Source organism: Parasteatoda tepidariorum, chromosome 5 (assembly GCF_043381705.1).
Source record: "Parasteatoda tepidariorum isolate YZ-2023 chromosome 5, CAS_Ptep_4.0, whole genome shotgun sequence".
NCBI classification, from domain to species: Eukaryota; Metazoa; Arthropoda; class Arachnida; order Araneae; family Theridiidae; genus Parasteatoda; species Parasteatoda tepidariorum.
In genome coordinates, this window is record NC_092208.1 from 26,208,374 (window position 1) to 26,231,766 (window position 23,393).

General features: G+C 26.6%; 1 protein-coding gene across 2 annotated transcripts; it reads left to right on the forward strand.

Moving 5' to 3' along the window:
• Nucleotides 1–40: 40 nt before the first annotated feature.
• Nucleotides 41–22,415, forward strand: LOC107452232 (syntaxin-1A). 2 transcript variants are annotated; one of them, XM_043041187.2, is made up of 12 exons: nucleotides 41–146; nucleotides 2,582–2,652; nucleotides 3,527–3,616; nucleotides 4,459–4,558; nucleotides 6,668–6,730; nucleotides 8,677–8,747; nucleotides 10,193–10,301; nucleotides 11,007–11,077; nucleotides 14,036–14,173; nucleotides 16,075–16,185; nucleotides 19,480–19,553; nucleotides 22,097–22,415. In XM_043041187.2, exons 2-12 carry the CDS (start codon nucleotides 2,617–2,619, stop codon nucleotides 22,116–22,118), a joined length of 885 nt encoding a protein of 294 aa, XP_042897121.1. In that variant the 5' UTR covers nucleotides 41–146; nucleotides 2,582–2,616; the 3' UTR covers nucleotides 22,119–22,415. The 2 variants fall into 2 exon arrangements, with proteins under 2 accessions (XP_042897121.1, XP_042897122.1); XM_043041188.2 differs by lacking the exon at nucleotides 14,036–14,173.
• Nucleotides 22,416–23,393: the final 978 nt, after the last annotated feature.

The window sequence follows — 23,393 nt, forward strand, 5'->3', positions numbered from 1 at the left end:
TCAAGCAGAAATAAACAACCGGAAGCTGTATTATAAATAGTAAACAATTTCTTCAGTCTTGTTTCTTCATTCTCCTTTTTGTGATTTTGATTCTAAAAAGTACAAAACTCTTAAGCTGGAATAGAAGCTTATAGAATAATGTAAAAGTTTGTATCGAGTTGAAGATTTTCTGAAAAATGTTAAGGAAACAGTAAACGTTATCCATATTAAATTTAAGTAGAAATAAAACTGCTAATTTTATCGGCAATTATATAAATATATTTTTTATTTTTCCATTGATCGGATTTAAATTATTCAATCAATAACTTGTACTCTCTAAAATTTCTAGGATTTTTTTTTCCTGCAAACAAATTAATAGGGAAGTATAAAGAAGTATTACTTACTAAATTATTTTCTGTTATATAATTTCTAATTATTTTTGAAGTGTTTTCTGTTCGTTTATTAGCTTGCACTTGTTTTCTCTATTTCCTTGGTTTTCTACAAGGAACATCTGAAGTTTGGTTGCTGCTTATTTGCCAATTTGTATTCACTGTCTTTGAATTCGATACTAATAGAGAATACTAATACTAATAAAAAGTACTAATAGAGTTAATAATAATTGAGAATTATTCACCTTTGAAATGGTGTTTAGTACTACTATTACTTAAGCACTAGCAAAACTTTTGATAATAATTCCTTATTGTGATCTATGCCAAATGGATCGTTAAGTTTTTGTAACTTCAGAGCAGTAGCCTGCAAGAAAATAACTAACTTAAAGGGTATAACTTGTAGCCACTCCCGGACAAACCTTTATCTGTTTTTTTAAACATTCTGTAAGTTTAAAATCCCTTTGGCGCCTTGTTGATGGTAGTTTGAAAAGACAAATAATGGTATGGAAATACCGCACACATTTTCTAATATGTATGCTTTTTAGGAACTGGGTTTAACATTGGAAAACCCAGTGGTCTAGGTACATATCTTCTTGGAAATTTCAAGCTGTATTATGTGAATTTCAGTAAATGCCAGATGAACATCTTGATTGACAATCCTTAATCTGTGTTACTTTTTTTCCCCGTGCCACTCTCTACTTAGAATTTCATTTTCTTATGTAACATTTAAATTATTGTATGTTTATATGCCTCATATTTTTCATAGAGTTTTCCATGTCTGTCTTGCTGGTTATTTGAACAGATTCAGGTTGCTACCATCCATAAAATGTGTAATAGGTCACATGCGAAAGTGATCAAATAATGGATGTTAAACACTTTGCAACTTGTCAAAATGTCACCGGAAGTCTCTGACAGATGCTAGCGGTCTAAAGACTGCTTAATTATAATAGCTTTTAATTTTATACGTATTCATGCTGTGCAAATTTTTATTCTAGCTTTTTTTTCTTCATGAAATCTTACTTGTTTCCTTTTTTTCTGACTTGTTTGAATCCTCTGTTGATTCTCCCTATACGTACTAGTATGATGTATGTTGTTGACATATGTTGTTTTTGTCTCTAATGCTACTTGCCAATACCAGCAAGATTGCTTGGTGAAGTGCAGAGGGTGCATTTCCAGTTTTTAAGTGGCACCATCTACGTCCAAGAATACAACTTGAGCCATACACATGTCACAACCCGTTTTAAAAGTTGAACCTATACATACATCCATTCACTTACAGTTTGTAATGTTGGTCAGTACCAGAGAACAATCAATCTGCTGTTCAGTACCCCCATAGGTATTGATTTGTTATGGGAAATTAGAGGATTTTGTGACCTGGCAGTTTTAATGTGCACTAGTCACCATTTACTACACAGGGAGTTTTTGGCTGACCAAAATCAAACTCACGACCTCTTAGACATGGACTCAATGTCCTACCATCCAGGCTACCCCTGCCATATTCCATTACAAAGCAACAAAAAATAATAATAGTTATCCTATATTAACTTAGCCTTTAATTATTTATATAATAAATCATGGTTTAGTTTACTGAAGTGTTCAAGGCTGGACACAGGTTTTACTGACCTCAGAACAAAATCTATTTGCAGCTCCTTAGTCAAAACACTAAAAGTTAGTTTTAATGTATAAAATTTTTTTAGATCCTTTATTTAAAATTTTACTTTTTTATAGATGCAGAAGGGAATTCTCTGCAATTTTTCTGCAAGAGAAATAATATTTAAAAAAAAACTACATATTTTGATCCCACTTCAGGAAAGTAGCTTCTTTTCACTCAGGGCTAATAGAGCTAAGCAAAGGATTTCCTTTCTCACGCCGACACGAGCGAAAATGTGTCCCCCTCACCCCTACTTGAAATAGTTATACCTCATTACCATTGTCACCTCCACTTGTCCAGATGATTGGCTAGGGGAGCTCTTACTTTAGATAAACTATATGCTAACTTAGGAAAAAATCTCATTTTGTCGTTGTCAGCTTATAAGAAGTTTAAGTAAATGGAAGAATGTGAATGAAAACATATTTATCTTAAAAGTTCTAATCGTATTATTATGCAATATTTTTATTACTTTTGGTTTTTCTTTTAAATTGAAACTAATTCTATAAATTGAAAATAGTTTTATAAATTAAATTTTGATTTATTTTATCTTTTTGTCTTACAGTATTTTATTTTTGGAGAGGAAAAAAAGAAAACAAAATGGCTATGAGAAACAGACTGGCAGAATTTCATAATGTAAGAGACTTTTAATCTTCCTTGCATATGTCTATCACTTTTTTACATTTATTTTATGAGTTGTACTAAATTTTTATTTATTCCTTTTGATTTTAGAATTGAAATTGTTGCAGCTAAAAAGCACTAACCTATTTCCTTTTTCTTTTTGTAGTGTAAAAATTAATTCAGGATTTTTGAGTTGGGCTCGCAATCACCCCTGAATATATATTATAAAAATTCTTATCAAAAACGAAGTGATGAAGCTTGCACCTTAGGGGTTACAAAGTATCAAGAAGTCAAGAAAAACAAATTAAGATTTCAAGTGAAGAAAAAAAAACATTGGCAAATCACTTTTGTAGAAAGTGGGATTAAAGACATTTTAACTAGTTCAATTGCTTGGGGAAACTTGGATATGTTTTTCTCAATAACTTTTCATTTCCTTTCAGTTTCCTTCTGCAATGCAATCAAACAGGTTTAGATTTTTTAGTATTGCCTTATTCTTTAATAATTTGTAAGGTTTTTGATATGTTTTCCCTTTGCTCATATTTCGATCTGCCCCCTCTAATGTTAATCTTTTTCATTTTTTCACGTATGTTTCATAAAAATGTTGATATTTTTGAAAGGCAAATGTCAAATGTGCAGTTCAGGATTTTTTGCTGGGAGATCCCCTTATAACTAGCGTACAACTTATTTTATAACTTCTATAAAGGTGACCTATTTTTTCATTGAAATTTGAGGTTGAAAATTTTAGATATTCTATAATAATTTTGATTATCAACATCATGTTTGTTTTATTTTTGAATTTTTTACAATATTTTTGTTTTTATAAAGCATGTTAATTTTTGAAATATCTGTATAATATGAACGATTATCAAGTAATCTATTATTCTTTCAGAAAAGTGAGAAACCAAAGTTTATAAGTGCTAGATTTGAAGATCCTATCATAGATGAAAATGGAGAATTTATATTGGATTATCTAAGCAAGGTAATTAATTTTAGTGAGTAATTATCATTTATGAAGCTGAATTTTACAGAATATCAAGAATATGTATTGAATGTATGTTGTTTGGGGTTTAATGGCTTTTTTATACTGCATATGTGCTATTTTATAATTTTAAAGTCTGTCCTTTGGAATAACATTTGTCATTGGAAAATTGGACTATATTGAAGTTAAACTATATCATTCATACATTTTAATATTTACTATTTTATTATGTCAATAAATCAAGAAAGGAGATGAGAGACAAAGGTTTTTTTTAGAATATACTTGAGAAAAACATTCAAATAAGATTCAAATATTCAGATTTATGTAATGGCTAAACTTTTCAGTGGAATAAACTGATAGGGACTTCCGAATTTATTAGAAGTTTTTGGATTAGAAATTTATAGGAACGAGTTAGGTTTTAGTTCAGTTTTAAAATAACTCAAATTTAATCATTTTAGCTTACTTATTAGTCTTTTAAATTTGATAACCTATTTTTTTAATTAATGATATAGTTTTTTTATTAATAATTAAAGCATTTAAGTAGTTAAATTAGCTAATTGATTTAGAGAAGGTATTTTTATTTTATCATCAGCAATAAACAGTTAAACTGCATAGTAGATGTGTGATTTCTAAATATTCAGCTTTAAAGCTTTATAATGTTAAACCTAAACCCAATTTACATTATCATTAACATTTTTCTACTCTGGATTTTCAATTTTAGAATTATGGTTTGTTTGTTAATGAAATTTTGTTTGAAGCTTGATATAATTATTAGTTGTTATTGCTATTTAATGTTTGTGTATTCAAATATTTAGTTAATAAAAGCTGCTAAATTATTTTAGATTCAAGAAATGAATGGCAAATTCAATTACCTTGATTTAAAAATATCTGAACTTGTTAGGCTTCAAAGTGATATTCTGGAGTTCAGTCAAACAGATGCAGGTATTTTTTCTTGCTTGAAAAAATTAAATATGAATTAATGTAATGAATTAGACGTGAAAACAATTAATCCACTTTTTTTGTAGGTATGATAATCACAATAAAATGCCAGATATAATTATTTATTAATAAATATTAACAATGAATACAGGAAATAATATTTGATATTATGCAATATTTTTCCAAAGAAATTTCCATTTATACTTTTAAAATTATAATTGTCAATTATTCTTGAATGAATTTTATTTCTTTTTTAGTTCTAGTAATTTTAGATGTAATAATCTAAACACCATCTTAGCCTATTCAAAAAAAACTTTTTGTACAAAAGCAACACATAGATTGTTGAAATGAAAAAACAAAACCATCATTAATTGCTTATAAAATGTAAAATGCAACATTGATCTGCTTATTTTAACTAAAAAATGAATTATAATTGAAAAATTATTCAAGAAGTTACTGACAACTATGTTTATATTATTATCCCTATTTTCAGTATGTCTTTACTATTTTTTTTTCATAGGGAAATATTGACAAAAATATTTTCAGTTTAGATAAAATTTTGGTCATATTTCATTATAATCATCAAATTAAATTAGTAATGGTTCGCGAGGGTCACTTATATGTGTATTTCATTTGAGTACTCAACCAAAGAACATGCATAGGGGAAGAAATTTAGCTTTCATTGACATAATGTAAACTAGTTCCCCAAGGTAAGGTGTGGTACCTGTGTATGAAGGAAAAAATAGCATTTAGGGGCACAACAGCAAAGGTTCTATAAACAGGTTTGCCCTTCCTCTCTTCCTAACCAGCCCTAGGAATCGGAAAGCGTTGAGATAAGGAAGAAAAGTTTTCTCTTTTTTTTAATCTTTGGTTTGTTCTGTGTTTTTACACTATTGACAAACAGTACTGTACTTTTAATTAAGACTTTCATTCGAAATTACATTTATATCATTCATGTTAATTAAATCTGGTAACACATTTTGGTATAGAAAGAAACAATAAAATGGCAGTTGGCTGGAAGCTGTTTACTCAACCATGCATGTAGAGTTGTCTGGCAACAGGTTCACAGGTGACATTCCTCTTTACTGTCTCTTTGCTTCATATGCGCATGCTCTGGAACTTAGTTCAAATGACACTGTGCTAAATCTGAGTATGTTGCTCACCCTGTATGTTGTTCTTCTGGTATAGCGTACCGAACTGAGCAGTTCCCCTCGTTGGATATGTATTCGAAGAGCTGGACTTCTCCTTTCTATATTCTTTGACTCAACCTTGATTGCATTTGATTTAAAGATAGGATTTTCCCTCTTCTGGTTGTTGTCAGTTTCAAAATGTTTTGACTACTTAATTCACTTTTCAATTTATTTAATACAATTTAAATATATTTCACTAGCATATGTTCAAATAAAGTTAACATTTGTTAAAAGTATCATAACATAAATACCTAATATAACACCAGTGAGCATCAATAGAATACTAAGTAAAAATATCATTATGTAATAAACTTACAGGGTTAGAAATTACTAAGTATAATTCAGTGGTTATTCTAAAGGAACAGTAACCAAAAGATTTCACTTGTCTATGCACATTTTTGCTTGCTTATTTACATAACCCTCTTACAAAATATCAATTGTTAAAAGTATCATAACATAAATACCTAATATAACACTGGTGAATATCAATAGAATACTAAGAAAAAATGTCATTATGTAATATACTTACAGGGTTAGAAATTACTAAGTATAATTCATTGGTTATTTTAAAGGAACAGTAACCAAAAGATTTCACTTTTCTTTGCACATTTTTGCTTGCTTGTTTTCACAAACCTCTTACAAAATATCATTAATTTTCAAAAAAAATATTTTTTTTTAAATTTATTAAATGAAATAAATGTTACAATACTTAAATTTTCTGAATTAATTTAAAAATGCAAGTTGAACTTTATATACATTGAAATTTTGTCATTATGTTGAATGTCAATATATATATATACGAATTTTTTTTTAAATAATGTGATTTCATTTGATTTATTCTGTATGTCTTATAGATATCAAACCGTAAAACATTTTTAAAGATTATCTAATTGCAATTTTTGATGAAATTATTTTTTTATAGCCCTTTATCCTCATTATGATAGTATTAAGGCATCAATTACTGAACTTGTGAATAAAGAAAGAGGTAAAGAAATTTGTTTTCTTATTTNGATTCTCAGAGTGGTAAACGAGAAGTGTTTTAAGCTTTATAATAATAATTATTGAATGACCTTTAAATTTAAATTCATTGTTAATTCAAGTTTCATTTAGTAATTATCAATACTAAGCATGCTTTAAATATTTCTCCTTTCAGTGATGTTATTTTGTATGCAAAATGATAACAAACGTTTAATAGTACTTTTTTTTCAGGCCGAGAAGTGTTCGTTAGAATTCGTTTTGTTCATTATCCGAATATGTGTTCGTTGTCCGAACACAAAAAATCTTTCTTGAAAGTGTTCGTTATCCGAATATGTGTTCGTTAACCGAACACAAAAATCTTTCGTGAAAGTGTTCGTTAACCGATCTGTTCATTAACCGATCTGTTCGTTAACCGATCACCCACTGTAGTTTGATCATGATGATAATTTATTGAATTGTAAAAATATTTTTTTTGATAATATTTTTATTGATAATATTAAAATAATCAATTTTTAAAATTTAACATTTTGTTTGTTAAATACACCTATTATCATTGCTTTGTTACTTTACATTTGTGATATTAATATAATTGCAACAATGAATGCTTTTTAGTGTAATTGTTATTTAAAATTTTAGATTCAAATGATTAATTTATTTATATTTTATTTTTCGAATCGAGACCAGTCGCGCAAACAATTGTAGAAATAATGTATTACTTAATTTTAAAATTTAAAACATTTTATTGAATTAATTCTGTTAAAACTTATTGGCTCCATTAAATATAGCATTAATGACAAAAATGAACTTCATGTTTAAAATTAAAATTTTAATAAATATTTTGTTCTTTTTTTGTCAGAAAATATTATGTACTAAGCTGGTTTATTCACTATGATAGCTAATCTCACTTTTATAAATTGGTATTTAAAATAGAAAGTTTGATAGATGCCTCCTAATTTGTTATTTTCTTTTGAAGTTTATTTTTCATTTTAATAGTCACTCAAAATATGAATTTATAGCAAAGTCATTTATTTATGGTATCAATAGGTGCTTGCTAACCATACTTCTGCAAACTATGTATAAATGCTAAATTGCTTGCAGTGACTAGAGCTAGCGTAGACATCTTTTTCCCTAAACAAAAATTGTTTTTAAAATTCTTAATTCTCCATGTTCATTGATTTTGTGTTGAATATATGATTATCTCAATTATAACAGGATCAATTTTTATATTTTCTCTGTAGTAGAGGATTCTTTCTTAGTTTTATCTGTGCCGAAATTTATAATGTTTTATTAGAAAATGGACATGAATTTCATATAACCTGCATCTTTCTATGATTAATGGTTATTATGTAGAAGTGAGCTATTGATTAAAGTTCATTGTTTCTTATAATAAAACAAGTTTGTATTTCTGCTAATAGTTTTTGTTAGTTTATAAATTTGTCAGATTTTTTTTCTTCTTAATGTTAAGGAAACAATTGGCAGCAGGTAGCATAAACAGCTTTTCTTATAATTTTTTAATTAAATTAAACCTTTTTTTCCTTGTACCTTTTTTTTGAGATTTTATTTTCAATTATAAAATGTAGTTAATCAATTTTTAGAAGTATCGTATGTCTTTTGATTTTATTTAAGTGCCAACTTAAGCTTGCACAAAAATCTATTCTAATTATGTTTTAAAATTTCTAGTAAAGTTTAAATCCTTTTTAATAAATCCCTCTCATAGATTTCAAAGAAGATTACAAAAACATAAATGAAACTAATTTGGAGAAGTCACAGTTTTGTGAAAATGTGATAGAAATTTTTAATGTTTAAAAAGTTATTTTTTGGGCTGTCTAGGCTCATAAAATCTAAATCAGATTTTAGAAATTTGTTAAATGTTTAAGGAAATATTTTTGAAAAGGGGAAGTTATTGAGGTTAATTAAGATTTTTTTTATTTAATTTGTTATTTTATATTTCAGATATGGAAAGCAAATTTGATCCACAAAAATTTACTGGATCTGAAACTGAACTGCGCATATTTAATACTCAAGTATATTTTAGTCCTATAAATACTTTCTACTATAAGTTAATGAGTTATTAATAAGTAAAGGATTAGATTCATCTAAAATTAGTACTTTTTATGGATAGGACTATGTTTTTATTTGTTAAAAAAAAGCAACTATATAGTTTTTTTTTTTTTTACTGATAGTGTTTGTGTTCATACAAGCTGTACAAATGGTTTGTACTGAATAGTATAAATGGTTATGTCATTTGTAAAGAGTCAAAAAAGTTCAAACTAACGAAAAATATATTCCTTCACTTCTGTTATAGTCATTACTTATGAGTTTTAACTGTCTTTGAAAGAATTTTTTCCAAAAACTTGCTATTTTTCTTGATTTGAAATATTTTGAAAATTCATGCATGTTTTCGTTATATTTAAAATTCACTTAAACCATAAACCACACTTTTTCAGTTTTCTTTTTGCATTTTTTTAGATAAAAAAGGGATTTATAAAATGCTGACATCAATTGGTTTTGAATCATAGTATATCAATCTTGCAATGTACTTTAGCATTTGAATTTTTTTTGTTCCTGAAAATCTAATGTATCTTTTTTAAAATAAAATATTTTTATCAGATTTTTCTTGAATATATACCATGATATTGAAAATTGTGTCTTTTACAAACAGAAGAAAAACAAGTCATGAAAATAACATTTTTTTTTGTTATTTTAAATATATTATAAAAAAAGAGAAGCAGTATAATCAATATGGGTCTTAAAAATAGAATTAATTTAATGTTAAGCTGTTTTGGATTCTATAATAATATCAAGTGTTATAAACATGTTTTATGAATTAAAACAATTTTAAAAACTTTTGACTATGCATTTTGAAATTATATATTATACAATTTAATATAAATAGTGTGGAAAGAGTTTTTTTTATTGGGTCCTTCAAAATGGAAAAACGAAGAAAGGAGAAAATAGCTTGATTGTGGAGAATTTTGAATTTCATTCACTGATTTTTTTTTTTTAATTAATTGAAACATTTTGAACAATATAGTGATTTTTAATTCATAAACCTTATCTAAAACAGCTGAAATAGTTGATATAAAAAAGTCGTAAACAGAAACATGCTCTGGTATACTATTTTTTCTTTTAAAAAAAAAGCAAATAATAATATCTAGAGTATCATTAAATTTAAGTAGCTAAAGAAAAATATTTGAAATTAAAAAAAAATTCTGCATTCAAAAATTTTTTAATTATTTTTACTTATCGAAAGAATATTTAATTCACAAATAATTAATCTACAAGTCTAATGATCCACTACAAATAAATACAACTATGTAAAACTATGACTATGTATTAATTGTATTTTACTTTTGTCATTTGGAAAGAGTTACTTTTCAAGAAACTAGAGAGAATTTCTTTTTAAAAAATTTCCAAAAGAGTAATTATGGGGATAATTTTTCAATGCTTACTTATTGTTTTTTATTAGATTATGTATGTGAAAAAGAAACTGGCAAGTATTATTACTCGTTATTACAGTATTCAAGAAGAGTATAAGGATAAATGCAAAGCTCAGGTCAGGAGGCGTGCAGAAATTGGTATGGAACTTTTTTGTATATATATACTCTTAATTTCTTTTAAAAAAATTATTTTATTAGTAAAAAAAAGAATTTTTTAGTTTTTACTAATAATATAAAATAATGTATTGGTATGGAACTTTTATATATATATATTCTTAATTTCTTTTAAAAAAATTATTTTATTAATAAAGAAAAGAATTTTACAGTTTTTACTAATAATTAAAAATAATGTATACACTTTTGTAAATTTTTTGTATGTGCAGTGCTTTATTTGCTGTGTTGCAGCCATAGAAAATTTTTAGCATGTTTTTAAAGATTATAAACATAGTTTTTAAAAATGGGAGTGTTGTTATGCAGAACTAACTGTAGTTAAAGCAAGGTGCAAAGCTTGACTATTTACCTGAAATAATCGCAATATTTTTTTTTTAAATTTTGTTGCTCATAAGTATGTATTTTAAACAATATGTTTATTGTGTGAATTTTATTGGTATATTTATCAAGAAACCTTGCTTTCTAAAGCACTAATTTATTCATACCACAAAATAAGGCATGGGATCTATTGGTAGCCCTTATAGTTACAGAATCAGGTAAGAAGAAGGGTGATATTGACTCCCTTAAATGCAATTCAGAGAAAAATTTATAAAATTTTAATTATACATTTATTTTATTTATTTTGATATTGCTGCACAGTCATTTTTCAACTGCTGTATTTATATTTATTAGCTGGAGCTGATTTAGCAAGGATAGATTTTGAAGAAGCTATGGGACTGAAGACTGATATATTTATTCAAACGGTAATTATTTCCTGACCTAAAAAGTTGTATATTGAAAAGAAAAACAAGCATTTTAAATGTATTTTGTATGAGTGGCTCATTTATTCAGATTTACTACCACATTAGTTTCTTCCCACCAACGACTGAGGGATTCCAGTGCAAGATTGAGTGTGGTCTCAACAATTGATTTAGGCAGAGGATGAGAAAATGAATTGTTTACAGTATATGTAACTTAAGTTGGCAAGATTTTTGTCATGATTTCCTTCAGTTTCATCTGACATTAAATTTATTTTTCTATAAATGATTTTGGAAACTTTTCTGTGTACTTTAATTGTACATATAAATATCAGAAATATGCGAATTTGAATTGTTTAAAGTATATACCATTTAAGACAGTGTTATTTTTGTTAATATTTAAATTGATACTGTTTTTGTCTGGCATATTTTTACTTCATAAATTATTAAAACATTTTCTGTATACTTAATCTGATAAGAATAGGAAAGAAATGAGATTGTGTATTTTTTTAATAAATGTATCGCTTATAATAGTTTTAAGTTCATAATGTTTTAGTCAAATATTCCTTAATTTTTTATTTGGCGTTACATTTTAATTTACAAATTGTTTTGGATTTAATGAAGTATATTTAATTTTTCCAAGTTGGTGTTTATTTATTTTTTCTCTTGATTTTTTCTCACTTTTGCCTGTTCTTGAATTATGCCCTTAATTTTTGCTAATTGTATGTATTCTATGTACAGATGATACTTCATTTTTACACTTGTGAGATTTCATTCTTGACTTAATAAATTTCAGAAATTTATTTTATGACTTGCAATTATTTCTGATGTGTATAGATGAGTAGGAATAATCTTCTGTTATGTAATAAACTATGGCATGACCTGTTTTTATCCTAGAAAAATCATATATTACCCATAAAATTTACTTAAAATTTTTTGAAGAAGTTCCTGAAATTTTTAAAAAACTTTGCTGCTAACCTTACATAACACTCATAACATAGGCCATAAAGAACATAAAAGCCATATCAAACAGCCATAAGCATTTGTTCAAGGTAGACAGAAATTTAAAATTGTATGATGGAAATTAAATGTTTACTTTTTATAAAATGAAAGAATTTGTTGCCTCTAAAAAATTTATCTTATAATGAAATTTAGTTAAAACTATGTTTTCCAAATAGTAAAGGGTCAAATCTGAGGATAATTGACTGACATACACAAAGCAAAGAATAAAGTATATTTTAATATACTAAATTGTAATATTAAATTCTTTTAAAAGATTTTTGTCTCTGATTTATTGTTTTTTAACTGAAATCAATGGTAGTTGGGATCAGTATAAACAATTACCAAAACGAAATATTTTTTGACTAATTATGAAAAAAGAATTGGCAGGAGATCATAGTAAAAGACTTTTAGTGTCAGTATAGTTATCATCGTAGCATCACAAAATTTAAATATTCAATTATGATCTCAATATTAACATTTTTCCTTTTCTAACAATAAGTGGGATGTAATGATTAGAAAATTTGATTACAGTAATCTTTGTTGGCAATTGTTTTTTTTTAATACTTAACATAAATTGCTAGGACTCTATTTTGTAGTTCTTATTGATGCTGGTTGATTTTAGCTTTATTTTTATTAATAATAAAATCACAACAACAAAATAACAACCTCCAGGTCATGGAGGTTAAGGTTCCACAATTTCAAACCCAACGACATGATAAAAGGAATATGGCAACATTCTGTATCAGACTAGTTGTACTGTGTACAAAATTATAAATTCACCACTTTGAATAACTTTTGATCTAATGCTTGGATCTTAGGATTGGAAAGTAGGACTAAGATAAAGGGATAACCTCAAATATGCTAATTAATCAGTGTGGACAATTTTTTGAATTGGGAAATCAGATACCAAAGCTTACTCCATCTAAACAAACAAAACTTTTTCCACCAGATTTTTATTCCTAATCCTCAAAATATGGAGGGTAGCCGCAACCTAGGAAATACGGTCAGGATGCTACTTTGGTCAGGAGAGGAGTTTCAAATTTGACTGCCCTTAAAGTTAATTTTACTTTTTGTGCATCTCAACATATCTCTAAAGCTTTTAGGCGAATTTAAATTCGATTTTTCAGAAACTATTCGACCGATTTTGCTGAAATTTCGTATTTTGCCATTTAAAATTGCATTCTTTAAAATAATGTAAAAAATTGTATACTTTACAATTCAAATTTCTTCGACTATTAAATAAAATAATAAAAAATAGCAAATTTATGCTGAAAGTTATATTTTACTTGGAATTATCTTTGGCCAGACAGATTTTATAATTGTGTTCTAAAATTTTTCATTTTGCTTAAAACGTTCTCAAGATATGGAGAAATAAATAAAACTAACATTAAGGGTCTAAACTTCGGACTGCTCTCCCGACTAAAGTATTAGGACCATAGTTCACAGATTGTGGCTACCCCCTATATTTTGGGAGTCAGAAATCCAAATCTGTCAAGAAATGGCGTATTTATTCAGAGAAAGTATATTTTTTTGTTGGGTTCCGTAACTTAAAATATCATCTGCACTAATTAATTAGCATATTTGAGGTTACCTCTTTGAACCATTAAGATTGAGTCCTAAAATGTGAAAAAGTGATCATTAGATCAAAAGTTATTTAGGAAGACATGTTAAATTTTTTTGCACACTGTATGTACCAGACTTCTCAGACTAGTTGGTAGTAATTAATCTAAAGCTGGGTAGGTTTTATTCCCTGTCTTTCACAGTGATAGACCAGTGCCTTAACTATTCACTTTTTATGATTAATAGATATTATTTTAAAATTTAATGGGCTTTATATTATCTGTTAAAAAAGCTGTTATAATTTTAGCTAATTATTTTTTTTAATTTTTCTCGTTCTAGCTTATTATTTTATTTAATAAGGTATGTATTTTGAATTTTCATTAAAAAGCTGCTATGTTAAAGGTTTTTCCTGATTTTGACATGACTCTTTATTGTTTATCTGAAATAAAGAGACGACATGAAGACTTTTTAAAGCTAGAAAAGTCTCTTGCTGAATTGCATGAAATGTTTTTTGAACTTGCTCTGGTTGTTCAAGTTGATGTAAGCTAATTATTTTTTTAGCTTGAATTTTTAATGAAATTTTTGTACTTAATCAATATTTTGATGACAACATTCATAAACTTAATGTAACTTTAAAAATAAAAATGCAGTATTAAGTTGATGTAAATTATCTGGGTTAAAATTAATATTTTGAAAGCCTTTCAAATTAGTTACTATCAAATTATTATACCGTATTGATCTTACGAAATATTTCAATTTTAAATAAATGGAATTGTTTTGTTACAAAAAGACATTTTATAAGATACTATCATATACCTTAAAATTTAATTTTTTTATTTTGGTATAATGTGCTGTAATCAAAACTACACATGTCTCATTAAGCTATAAGCCAGGGGTGGCGAACCTTTATACACCAACGTGCCATTTTCTCTAAAAAATTGCTTAATGTGGTCATAGACGTGCCGTCAAATAATTTTGACTTCGCGATTCTTGGGAAAATAATAATACTAAATACTATCAACTCAAAACTATTTACATTGAAAAAAAATACATTTTGCAATGTCTCAGTTATACAAGTAATTCAACTTAAAGTAACATCAATGTGACTTCTGTTGTTGCAGATTAGATGACCAATAACTATTAGGTTCTAAGATGTTAGTTTAAGCAGGACTTTTGATTTTTTTGCTAGTTATTTATTGTTAGCTTGTTTTTTTACGGTTATTAATTGTTTTTTAGTATTAATTTTTAATTTTTTTATTAATAATTGTTTGATATTTTGTTTGTTTTTTGTGAATTTTAATTTAATTGTTACATATGCTTCATAGCGTAATAACATATGTGTAATAACAATTCATAGTGTAACAACAATTGTGATTGGTGGAGTGCCCAAAATATTATGTCGCGTGCCATTGGTTCGCCATTCCTGCTATAAGCAGTAATTTTCATTTTTTTTTTTTAACAGTACAGAAATTTTTGTTAATTCATATGTTGCCTTAATTTTAATTAATTTAATCTTAACTAATATATTAAAGCAGACATGACCACATCATTCTGCATGCACCAAACATGATAAATTAGTCTGGGTGTCTATGCAATCAAACTAGAAATTCACTATGAAGGTAGATGTTGACTCTATGAGTGAACCTGACAGTCTGATTTTCAAATTTAGGCAATGGTGCCTAAAATGTTGAAGAACCCTGAAGCAGTGAGTCTTTGAAGGCAGTTAGGACTTAATGAAATGATCTATTATTTAATAAAAATAAGATTTAGTTGTTTGGAGATATATATGTGTATAATATATGTCAAATATGAACATAAATAAATCTATGTATATATAGCCGGGCAGGCCGATGGGGAGACACCCGATGAAGAGGAACACCCTGTCCCTCCAGGCTGGGCACGAGACTAACAACCCGACCCCATAAAAAAACTATTCAGAAATTGCGGGAAATAAAAATCGGGCGGATCACATCTAGATGACCTGGACAGAAAAGATGGAGAAATATAGCATTGAATAGATCTAGATGGAGTTAATTGACTGAAACTGCCTTGGCCTGTAACTGGCTGCAGTGCCTAAGAAGAATATATATATATATATGAAATAAATAAATATTTTTAGTACTAGAATCAGAATTATAATCAGTGACATATTAATAATCAGTGATTAGGACTAATAAAATCTGTGCTTTTCATTGTCTTCTAAACATTTTGCAGTACTTTTAAGCTGCTCAGATATGATCAGTAACTTAAACTGTGAACATAATATCGTGTTTCACTTAAAAAATTCATGTTACTTAAATCAAGCATATTTTTTTTTCTTAATGTATGCTAGTTTAAAAGTGAAATAAAGGAATAACTTAATGTTCACCATATTCTTTAAAGATTTATTAGGTAAACATTTTACTTTTCTTCTATTAAATACCCAAACTTGTTATTTCCAGTTTACTATGATGGATAGAATTGATAAGCATTCAGTATTTGTTGATAAGCTTAGTTTGTCTGGAAATAGAGAAATCAGAGGATACGAAAACCAAATGAGATCCTCTAAATTTGTAAGTATGAAAATAGTAATATTTTTTTAAAGTAACTAAAATGTTTATCTTAGCAGCTAGGTACAAACAAAAATGATAATTTGCTTAGTAGTAGTATATAACTAAAGGCCTGTTTAAACGATCCAATTTCTTGGACAGAGATCTGTCTTATCTTAGCAGCTTGGTACAAACAAAAATGATAATTTGCTTAGTAGTAGTATATAACTAAAGGCCTGTTTAAACGATCCAATTTCTTGGACAGAGATTGATTGATATTGATGGAAACTTGTTTTGCTTTCAGCTTGGATCTTGTAAACAACCATCCAAGAACTTGGTCCAACTTCTTGGACGATAGTAGAGCATGTTCTACTTTCCATCCAAATTTTTTCTCCCTTAACCAATCAGCGTCTTAGGTTTTGTGACGTCAACAAGCAGGCAGCAAACTATGTCATTTTGTTGTCTGTTTTCATATATTTTAGTCCAAATAAATTGATCTGTTGCGGTTTATTTGTGTTATTATGATTTCATTTGAATTTATTTAATAATTTTAAACTTATGTAAGTATTATTTTAGAATATTGAATATGAACAATGCGCATGCGCAAGTTTTTCTTTCAACGAATCAGTGAGATTCAAGAACTTGGATAGTGTCGACGAATCATCCAATTTCTTGGACAGAGAAGTCCGTCCAATTTCTCAAATTCAGGAAATTGGACCATGTAAACAGGCCTTAACTCTTTTTCAAAATCAGTTTTTAGAAATAAATTTGTAATACATGCAGATTGTATCAAATATAACGCAACTGAAATTTTATCACATGTAATTTAATAAAATCATATTTACCTCATATATAGGAACTATGTTATGTGAAACACTTTCTTCAATTGACCTATTTATATCTAACTTAAGATCAATTATGTTATTAATAAAGAAATCTTTATGGATTCTCTTATTAACAGCTTGATGTTTCATAAGCCTTAGCTGAAAGCATTCTTTAGTGCTAAAGAAGATGATGATGCTCCGAAATTCACTAAAATTGTACTTACAGTCTAAGTTTTTTATTTGAATGGCATAGAAAACAATATAATAATAAGCCACATTTTTAAGTGTTTCAAAAGAGCCTTTTCGGTTGAAATTTTTATTTCCATGTAGGCAATAAGATGTTTCTGTGTATTATGGTGTTATATTGAAATTTCAGTAACTTAAAAAGCAACTATCTGTGAAACTGTACAAAGGAACAGTAGGATGTAAAATGTGGCTTATTGTCCCAAGCCCTTAAATTGTTTAGTTACAATTTTCATTATTCACATCTCTAGTACTTACAAATACACTACCCTATAATAATAGAAGAGAACCTTACAGTTTTTGACACTTATTTAAATTTTTCAAGAAATATTTAGAGAATTATTTTATAACTTCAGAGGTGTTTGGATTATATGATTTCTCATACTTATCAATTAATATTATAACTTTCAGAGGTTGGTTTGAAGCACCGACAGTAAATCATAAACGAAAATAAGTATTTTTGAACCCTCTATAGCAAAAATATAGCAATATGCTTGTAATTTGTGTCAATTACTTTGATTGTTATTTGAAATAATCGTATAAAATTTCTTAAATGTAGCTTAAATATTTCTGGAGATATAGACATTTTTATAAAATAAAAAAAAACATCTTTTTGTCTTACATTTTTTTGCTATAACTTTAAATATATTAGAAAAAAACTGTACAAAATTTTTGGAGTAATTTTCAATTAATAATAAAGTTATTCTTTTAAAATTTGAAAGAAATTCTTTAAAAATTTCTTTAGATATGATCCTTTAAAGTAGTTCATTCATACTAGTTAAAATCTCTTTTCATAATTTTGTAGTGAATTGCATTTAGTAAATAATGAAAAAAGTCCAATTTGAATATCTTTAAAATGTTAAAGTTTCTAGCAATTTTTTAAAGTAATTTTTGTACTTTTTTAATGATAGCTCTAAATGATAAAAGATTTTCCCCAAATTTTATTTTGAACTATTAAGCAAATTTTACACTGGGGTATCTCTTGTAAAAGTCTATTTTATTTCTTCCCTTATAACATCACATTTAGATGTACTAACGATTATTGTGAGGTATTATAATTTATTATTAAATTTTGTCTAACAATACAAAATGAAATTTGTGGTAAACCCCTCATTATTTGGAGCTTCTTTTTAAAAAATATAAAAACTACTTTGAAAATTGCTAGAAACTTTTTACAGTTTCAAGATATTCAAATCAAACTTTTTTAATTAATTATCAAATATGATTCACTACAAAATTAAGGGGAAAAAAATTATATTCTTTTCCGTGCATGTGCATTATGAAGTAACTACATTTAATACTTATATCTTACACAATTTTTCTTAATGATCATTTTGTAATTAATTAATAGTTCAAAAATTTTATAGAGTATTTTTAAAATTAAGGTAAAAAAACCCAAAGAACAATGGATTAGTTTGTTAGAACAATCTCCATAAATATAGGTATACTGTATTTTATGCTGCTTTTGGAAATAACAACCAAAGTTATCAATACATTTTAATAGTTTATTGCTTTATTTTTTGGCATAAGATATTCAAAATACTTATTTTTGTTCAGAATTAATTATCAGTCTCCCGATATCTGGAAATAGTGAATTTTAGTGATAAGTATGAGAATTTTAGTGATAAGTATGAGAAAGTGCATGATTTAAACATTTCTAAAGTTATAAAATGATTCTCTAAGTATTTCTTGAAAAATTTAAAAAACTGAAAGTGTCTTTTCCATTATTTTAGGGTAGAGTAAAGATAATAACATTTTATGAATAACTTGTAACTATGTTACTATTGAAAATTTTAAAACGTCTCCTGCAGCTGTGCACTTTATTGTGGTGATTTGTTAGGATAGCCAACAATAAAGGATGAAAAATAATGTTTTGTATTGTGTAAAATTTATTAAATCCTCAAAATATTTAAGAGAACTAACGATTCTTTTATTTTTCAAAACTGTTTTTTTTCTAAATAAAATTTTATTCGTTGTAAAAAATTAACTGTTTATTTATATGTTGTGAAAGTTTTAGATTTGCTTTAAATTTTTTCAATTTTTCTTGTCTCTTTGATGTTATTAAGAAAATTAAGGAGCTGAACTGGGATTAATAATGGTTAATGTTCCATAATCTGTCATATATATGTGTAGAATGTTATTCAAGTATACTTTTTACTGTTCAAATTTTTAATTTTGAATCATATTTTATCTTTGACAAGTTTTTTTTGTTGTTTTTATTAAAAACCAATAAATTTTATTTTATTTTTAGAGAAGATACCTCACTGTAGGATGCATTATTTTTGTCATCGCTATTATCATCATGATTGTACTCTGGTTATTTAAGTGAGTAATCTTAATCAAAAGTTAATTTTCTAAGTATTTTTCTAAATGTATATTTATGTGAAAAATTATTATTTTTTACTAAAATCTATACATGTTAGTGATTTAGATATTTTAATAAGATGCATATTACCAGTAGTTTTAGTAAAATATATGATTTTAGTATGAAATATGTAAATAAATATTTTGATGATGATAAAATGGAAAAGTAATTTTCCTATCTGTTTTTGTAGTTTTTATTTCAATAAAATGATTATTGTTGATTTAAATGAATGTAAAATTGCTTAGATTAGTTACTAAGTTGATTACTTTAGCTTAAGTATATATGAATAATATTCTGGGTCATATATTAAATGTAAAGACCTTTTTAAGAAAAGTTTTAAAGGAAGAAAATACTATACTTTTATTTATTATTGGATATCTATCCTTATATATGATTAATTTTATTTCCAAATTTAAGATTTTTTCAACTTTTGCTAGGGCATCGTTAGTCATAAACATTTCTTCCATTCAAACTCGTTCAGAACAATGGATTTATAGAGATGGAATTCTTATATTTTTAAATTCCAATACTGTATTCTTCATTATTGATAATGACAATGCCAACTATGTGATTGAACTAAGCAAGTTTGTTCTTTCCCGACGGCAGTTATCCTTTCATTTTGTCTAGAATACAAGAAAAGAGGCAAAAAATTGCTATATTCTCGGTTGTGTATAGTTTGCATTTTTTAGCTCTGAAAGAATATTGTGATCTTTTAAAAAAATATCAAGTTAAAGGGATAAAAAAAAATCATTTATGTGATTAAGAAAAAAAATTACTTGAAATTTAATAAAATTTTTATGACCACAAAAAAAATTTGAGTTACAGTACTAATCAAGCTTTGTAGTTGGAGGAATTGATTGCACCTGGTCTTCAAAATATCAGTTCCAAGAAATTTTTATGTTTTCTGTTTTATTATAAGCAAATTCATCTACTATCAATATTTATTTAAAACATGCCATTTTTTTTTCTTTTTGATTTCAGCTTAGTTAATAGTAATTTAATTTTAGCTAAATTAGTAAAGTTTTGAATGGATGTGTATACTTTTTATTTATTTATGTATCATTCAAATGATCCTTCAATGATGCTTAAGTATCTTTTATATGACATTCAAGTACTTTTTTAATGATTAAGATTAATTTTTATGTGTTACTTGTTATGATAGACTATGCAACATAGTTAAAAAATGTCACAATTTCTATTTTTACTTTATTTTCATCTTTTTTTTTTTTTGTGTGTGTGTGTCCTTAGCTTTATTTCTAGCATTGCTATTGCTGTTTTTGTTATTTCAAAACTTATAGTTAGAATGTTTCCACAATAGAGTTTGAGAGCATTATTAGTTTTTTTAGATATACATAAATTAAATGTGAATTTATGAATTTGCATTAAATTAATGTTGACAGAGAGTTGATAGAAATGAGTAAATTTATCTTTTATAAGAGCAAGGATTCATATTTATGCTAATGCTTTCTTTTAGTAGTAAGATATTAATTATTTAGATAGAACGATTATATTTAATAATAAGCACTTGACTACTCAATTCCTGAAAAACCCTACTTATTTCAGCTCAAAGGTTTAATGCTTTTTATATGCAAGAGCTTTTAATCTTTTGACATTTTACTTTATATTTGTAAATAGTTCTTTTTTATTAATCACGTATTGAAAAATTAATTACAATAATTTATGAGAAAAATACTTTTTTGGTGCCTAGGATCTTAGAACGGATTTTAGTTATGTTTATTTAGCTACATCAAGTTATGAAAAAAAATTTCTCTTAGCTCTTTTTTTTAGATATTGTAATATTCATCAATGTCTATTAATTTTCATTAATCTTACTGATTTTTCTTCTTCTTCAAAGTACATTCTAGTATGTGTGTTGTGAAATTATTACATAGACCAGCACTCAATTTGGAACCTATTATTTTTTAACTGATTTTGACTTTATCTAGAATGCTGATTTACTCTATAGGCTTTACTTTAAAAGATTCATACTTTTGAAGTTGTGAAATATGCACTTTTAACAGTATTATGGTCATTTCCTGGAATTTTTAAACTGATTTCTGCTATATTTCACCTAAACTTTTAAAATCATTATATTATTATTAATACCTGAGGAAAATTCACTTTAATCTTAAAATTTTAGCACAGCTCATTGAATCTACTCAAAAAGTTGCTGAATTTTGAGAAACTACAGCAAGTTTTTGAAAATAAAGCTAACAGATAAAGAACTTTTTTCTTATTTGAAATAAGCACACTAAAATTTAGTTTAACAGTTTTTTAAGTTCTACGCAATAAATGTAAAATGTTTTGCAAGACTGTGAAAATTGGATATTTTGCATTTTAAGACTGTTGTAATTCTGAAAGTAGCGCTTAAAGAAAAACGATTAAAATCATTGTTCTAGATATAGCAAGACTAAAAAAAATGCTGACTCCAAATTGTCAGATGACCCATGTTATGTAAAGTGTTAAAGTTTGATTACAAATTTAATGTTTTTCTCTTCTTTAGGGGGTATATTTTTGGAGCCTAAAAATATAGTCATATGAGGGAGTTTCTCCTACTTGATGCCTTTTTTGGACAAAGCCTATAAGTTTGCTTTTTTAAGAAATATGTTGTTTTCTTATTATTCATCTTATGTTCTAGATTTTCTAATTTTATTTTTGATGTAATAACTTATTTTTATTTCTTTTTTTTTAAATAATTTTTCCTAGCATGCTAAATTTACTACCAATTGTATTTATATTTTAAAATGTTATTTAACATCTAAGTTTTCAGAAATTGTTGTGAATCTTTATTGAGCAACAATAAACTATTGAAAAAAAGTGTCTATTCATTGCTTTAAATGTGATATTATGCCTGGTGGTCCAATTTTTAGTTCATTCCTATTAATAAACTTTATTTTTTCAACAGGATATTTTATTTCATAACCGGCATTGAACAGCCGACCTGATTCTGAGTTTACGACTATACATGCTCAGCTTCATAGCCTTGTAATTTTTAACCCACTATGTAATGTTTGCTATGTAGTAAAACCTTTAAATTTTTAATTCTTTTCTATGTTGTTCATAATTTATAAAAGGTGGAATAAAACGTAAAAACTAATTGTAATTTAGAAAATTGCAACATAATAGTCTTACGTCTTTGTGACTATAATAGTGAATGATATGACTTTCAAAGTGATATTAAATTTATGTAAATCATTAATAAGATCAGTGCAGAAATATTAAAACTGACTGAAGCACAAAAAAAAAATTTATTTTTTCAAAATATATGTTTTGGATTAACACCATTACCAATGAAATGGTATTCCAGAAAACAATAATAAGACCCATCGAGGAAGAAACTAAAATCAGAAGGTTTTTTTTTATCTACATATTAAGAGTAGATAGGGATAGAATTTCTAGTGTCGTCTTGAGCACCAGAGAAATAGCAATGGAGAAGACATCCAAAACTAACATGGCACAGGATGGAGAGGGGGGGAGTTGATAGTAAGACTGAGAGTCTTATGTGCCACAGGACATGAAAAGAGATAAGGATTCTACATAAAATGCTCTGTATTCCAAGGCAACTTTTTTGCACCAATTGTTTCTCGGTAATCTGCAATTATCTATTTGGAAGTTTTAGAACTTTATTTAACTTATAATTTAGGGATAATAAGAATTGCAGATTTTCAAACATGACTTTGTTTTATATAGTGATTTCAACATAAAATGAAATGCCAAAAATGCTGGTGATGAAAATTTGCATTAACACAATATTCTTTTTTAATTCAAATAATTGCGATGGAGGTATAATTTCCACTCTA